Genomic DNA, 5,388 nt, shown 5'->3' with positions numbered 1-5,388 from the left:
AAGGCACTGTGTGTGTCTGTGTGTCTGTGTGTGTGTGTCTGTGTGTGTCTGTGTGTGTGTGTGTGTGTGTATATATGATCCTTCAGAAACATTCCAATATGCTGATCTGGTGCTCAAGAAACATTTATTATTATTATTATTATAAATGCTGAAAATTTTTGTCCTGTTTAACAGTTTTTATGGAAACTGTATACTAAATCTGTCTTTTAATGAACATCCAGCAGATGCTGCCTCTCCAGCCAGAATCCCATCAGCATTTGGAAAGCCCAGCCTACGACCAGCAGAGCTCCTCCTCTCCATTCTGTCCATCTGTAAGCCCCTCCCCTCCCCGCTGCAGCTCTGGGGGGCCAGGTTACTATCCTTCAAAGCTGCCCACACACAGCCCGCTCACCCAAGAAAGCCCATCCTCTTCTACAGTATCTATCTCCTCAGTGGACTCAACAATATGTGTGTCACATCCTCACAGCAGCAGTGGAGGTGGAATGGACACCTCAAGCCTTAAAGCTAAACTGTTGGACAGCTCCCTGTCTGCTGCTCTCTCTCCCCCCACCAGAGGCCACCTTAAAATGGACAGCGCTGCAGTACCACACACACAAGGTGCTCATGGCTCCAGATTGGCTCAGTCGTCCAGAGTCCACAGCCAGAGAACAGACAGACCCAGTCAGGCTAACTCGAGACATCTCACAGCTTCTGGAGCACAGCACTATCCACAACGAAATTTACAGGGTTCAGGAGTATGGACACAGTCGGGGACCTTTTAGGACCCACAGTGTGCGTGTATATGTATATGTCTGTGTGTGTGTGTGTGTGTGTGTGCGTGTGTGTCAGAAAGAGAAGTGTGTGACATCCTCCTCGCTTTTACCTGTGGAGAAGCTATGCGTTGTTAGAGGAAATTGATGTATTGAGTTCTTTATGGATGGTCTATTTTTGTCTTTACTTTCCCCAGTTCCTTTTATCTTTTTCCAAAAACTGAATTTCTGCAGTTACATGTAACTTAGTGTGGACTTCATAACAATCAAATCAATGGAACATTAAAGTAACTAGTTTGGAGTATATAATCAGATTTAAATGTATTTTGAAAATTCACCCAAATGCTACAATGATGTGTTCACACTGAAGTGCAAGTATTTAAGAGTAAGAGGAAAATTTGAGCACCAGTGGTGAAACAAAACCGTTTCTCTAAAAGTAGCGTTCTCATGTTTAAGACTTCTCTAAGAGTAAAAGTGATCATGCTGATCTTAGATGAGTTTTCAACTTTTTATGTATAATGAATGATATAATGACCGTATGAAATGGCACTCTTTAAGATGCTTTGCAAACTTGACTCGGAGTGCACTCTCCTGTTTTCAGTTTTATCAGTAGACGTCATCAGAACAGTCATGTAGTGTGTTCATGGTTGGCACGCTTGGCTCAGAGCAAAGTGTTTTTGAATGCACATGAAAGCAATTCTTAGTGAACAGTGAGTTATTTTCTCACTCTAAATCATTCCAGTGTCTAGCTGTCATTAGGGTCCGACAGGCCTCTAGCCTGTTGACTTCTCCTATTAGTGTCATCAAAATCACTATTCACTTGAAATATAATACTTGACAAGCAGATCTTATGGTGCTTCAGTTGGTCCAGTTGAATTGTTTATTTTGTTTCCCAGTGTGATCACAGTTGCCTCTTAAGGTAAAAACATGCAATTGTCAGTTCAAACGTTGTTTTTTAATTTGTTTCCAATGATTGTTAAAGACCCTATCTGTGACTCGCAAAGTGCAGGACTTTGCCGAAAAGAATTTGCAGAAATGTTTTTGTTTATACTCCGTTAAAAAAATGTGTACCCTCCCAAGCCCTTTAATCCTAAGTGTATACTTCATTTCTCTCACTTCATGCTCTTCATTTGATTTTCTCTCCTTGACCAGTCCTTGCATTCCAGCCACCATTTTAGGAAGGAAGAAAGGAAAGAAATGCTATGGCCAAATGGTTTGATCAGTAAATAATTTTTTATTTACAAGAAGCTGCTCACAGGACAGCCTTTTTAGCAGATAGGCATAGTGCTGTACCTCACTTGGATGATACCTTTCTTAAACAGTAAGGTTGCCATGATGACCACAGTAGTGGGATATTTAAACCCCACTTCAAACAAAACCGATGCCCCTTGCATTTGGAGAATCAAAGTTGTCTGCTTGGTGGATTATTCTAGCGTGGTCCAACAGTAGAAAAGATTAAGTCTGTTTTTGTTTTGGCCTAGTGTGAAAAGATCTTGAAATGATGACGGGTTAATGTGGTCAGCCTTAGCTCACTGGTTTATATGAATGTCTCTTGAAAAGGAAAAAAAAAAAAAGACTATGTGATCTGAAATTTACCAGCACCTTGACTACATGATCATGTGTACTTGGGTGAAGTGTTATTCTGTTCTCAGAGAAATATAGTACACCAAATTTGCTGCATGATATTTATTTTGTGTCATTCTAACAGTCTACGGTTGGGTTTATGGGATAAGGTTTTGGTTGACTAACCTCTTTTTAACCCCACAAACATTTGGCACTTTTCTAGTATCCATAGACATATTTTTGTTGTATTTTTTTTACACCTAATTTGAACCCTTCCCCTTTTCATGACATAAGTTGCATCACATTTTGCTTTTTAAATAAAATGTTTGTGAACATTTTTAAAACTAGTTTTAGCTTTTGCTGAACATTGGTTGCATGGAAAGAGCTCAGAGTGATTGATAACAATGGTTTGTTTCCATTTATCCATTAATATAACATTTTAAAAACACCCTATGGAGTAAGCGCAAAATAAGGTCTATGGTGGGCCTTAAAAATCTGGCCTCATTGTACTCATTACCCTTTTTAAACTGGCTATTACGATCTGAATTTGGGCAATCCTATCACAAGTGTACAATGCTCAATACAAGTCTAAATGATGTCCGAAATAGTCAGTTTGTCTACTTTCATTTGAAGGTGATAGAAAATACATGTGACCACATGGCAATCATACTAAAAACGCCGATGTAGTCAAATGTTTTTGAACAGCTGTAAAGGACCATCTACTCACACAAAACGGGGCATAAACTTTGTTGGTTACATGCAGATTTAACAGATCAGTTGAAAAAACTAGAGAAGCGTATAGCCTACATATACACACAGGACTTCACAGAACTAATTTTTAACTAATATGTTTGCTATCATCCTGCATTGACAGTTCATGCATATCTGAAATTGAATCAGGTAGTTTGCTAAAATAACTGACTGAGCTGCATGCTACTGACAGGTCTTGACATTGAGATTGACATTAACAGACAGAGGTAAAGGAATGTAATTCAAGATTCGTTATTGAGCTCAAATACAAAAGCTTATATAAGTATTTTGATTTTGATTAGTGTCTCCTAAATGCATAACTGTAAATCTCAAAATGGTCTTCAAGTCAAATAAAAATACCCTTTTTTTTTTTTTTAAAACAATTTCAGGTTAACATGTGAACACAGTAAATCCACACTGGCTATAATGCGGCAAAGACAACTATGGGCATATGAAGGGTATTTTTTAAAAATGTCTAAATGTCGGATAAGGGCAAGTTGTCTGTTAAATGTTTTAAATAAACACACACACACATATGGCCATAACACTAATTTGATGCTAATGTATGCTACCTTTTACATGTTTATTTATTTATATTTGTTTAATTTTTTCATATATTTTGCTGAAAAGTCTAAAATAGGCTCCACAACAAACATATTTTCAAATTATGGTATATTTTTTACTGGGCAATAACGAAGACTTTCAAAAATAAACCTACAAATATACATATTTGAAATGTAAGATGTGACAACAAGCCCTGCAGGTAAATGACCAAAGAACACAAACACAACAAAATGTAAGAACCTTCTTACCTACTGATCTGCAAGCAATATTTTTGCAGAGGTTCTTGGCGTCACTCACTGTAGAGTATGTTCAGACTAGTCCAAATTTGAAGAAATGCATGTCATACAGTGGGGCTGTGGAAGGAATCAAATCCTGGTTACCCATTTATTTATATGGGGGAAAATTAGGCTTTTTTTAAATTAATTAATTTATTTTTTTCTCTGTGATTGAGAACACAATCTGGAGCAGCATATGCAATCTACTCCACTGAGATTTTAAATCTCATTTAAATCAGTAACAAATATCACAGTGCCACCTATGTGCTACTTTTGCAGTGGTCTCGTCTCAAAGTTTTGGTGGTTAGCATGGATCAGTTAACCCCTGCTGGTAAATGCTGTAACTACACCGTTCTTGGGGGGAAAAAATGACAGCCCTTGAAAAGCCATGATTTTTGAAAGTAGGCGTGGATTCTGAGGATTTTTTTTGTAAGCAACATATTTATCACTACATAATACTTTATTATACTATAAATGGACAGATTGTTCGTTAAAGCCTAAAATGGACAAATATTTACATCTGCCATCACAGTTCTGGATAGAGAATAGGCCTATGTTACTGTGCACGTTGTTGCAGTTCACTTAATGTAAAAACAAAAATAACAGAAATATGTTGCAGGTGGACATGTCAAATTTAATTCATTTTGAAGATTAATATTACCTAAACTCTCAGGGTATTTCTAGTAAATAGCTATAGGAAGAATAGCAACCCTTTATGCTGGTATAGAATGCTTTTTACAGGTTCCATCAAGAACAATGCTTTGAAAGTGCTGTTTACAACTTTAATTGTGCTATAAAAAATAAGAATATTGGTACAAGATGCACTCTGGTATTATTAAAAAATATATTTTTTATGAAATGAATTACAATTTAAAAATGTAAAGACATATAAAAAAAAGAATATCAAGTGTACCCGTCTTGTGAAGAGTTTGTTGACAGGATGGTTGAGCTGCCAGGAGTCAAGTGTGAGGTGGCTTTGAAAAGAGCCACCTCCCCCGAAACAAAAAACACACACAAAACAAGAACTATTTGAGCAGAAAAGGAAAAGGGTATGGTTCTAAATAGAACTATTAATACGAGTGGAGAACTTGTAGAGAACCAGTGTTTTTCTACAGTCTTAATTGGCTACAATTTCTAATTAACATGTGACATCATGACATGTGAACGTGAGATGAAAATGTGGAATAAAATCATTACTTTTGTTTTCTTTGCGCAAAAAAAGTGTTCTCGTAGCTTCGTAACTTTACAGTTCAACCACTGATGTCACACGGACTACTTTGTACGAAATCATCTACGATCATCTTGGTACTTTTCTGGACCTTGAACGTGATAGTTACCTTGCTGTCTATGGGAGGGTCAGAGAGCCCTCAGATTTAAATCAAAAATATCTTAAATTGTGTTCCGAAGATGAACGAAGGTCTTATGGGTTTGGAACAACACGAGGGTGAGTAATTAATGACAGAATTTTCATTTTTGGGTGAACTAAC

At 37.1% G+C, this 5,388-nt stretch overlaps 1 protein-coding gene across 4 annotated transcripts in view; it reads left to right on the top strand.

Annotated features, from left to right (window-relative positions):
• Positions 1–2,917, top strand: part of setd5 (SET domain containing 5) — a 57,968-nt gene extending 55,051 nt beyond the window's left edge. For 3 of the 4 annotated variants that reach the window (XM_016443828.1, XM_016443827.1, XM_016443825.1), the window contains one exon: positions 222–2,917. In XM_016443828.1, the coding sequence (XP_016299314.1) occupies positions 222–761 (540 nt within the window). In that variant the 3' untranslated portion in view covers positions 762–2,917. The remainder of the gene's footprint in view (positions 1–221) is intronic. The other variant, XM_016443826.1, reaches the window with a different exon arrangement.
• The last annotated feature ends 2,471 nt before the right edge of the window (positions 2,918–5,388 follow it).

Source organism: Sinocyclocheilus anshuiensis, unplaced genomic scaffold, assembly GCF_001515605.1.
Source record: "Sinocyclocheilus anshuiensis isolate Anshui unplaced genomic scaffold, SAMN03320099.WGS_v1.1 scaffold1867, whole genome shotgun sequence".
Lineage (NCBI taxonomy): Eukaryota > Metazoa > Chordata > Actinopteri > Cypriniformes > Cyprinidae > Sinocyclocheilus > Sinocyclocheilus anshuiensis.
This window is presented reverse-complemented; position numbering and strand designations above follow the sequence as displayed.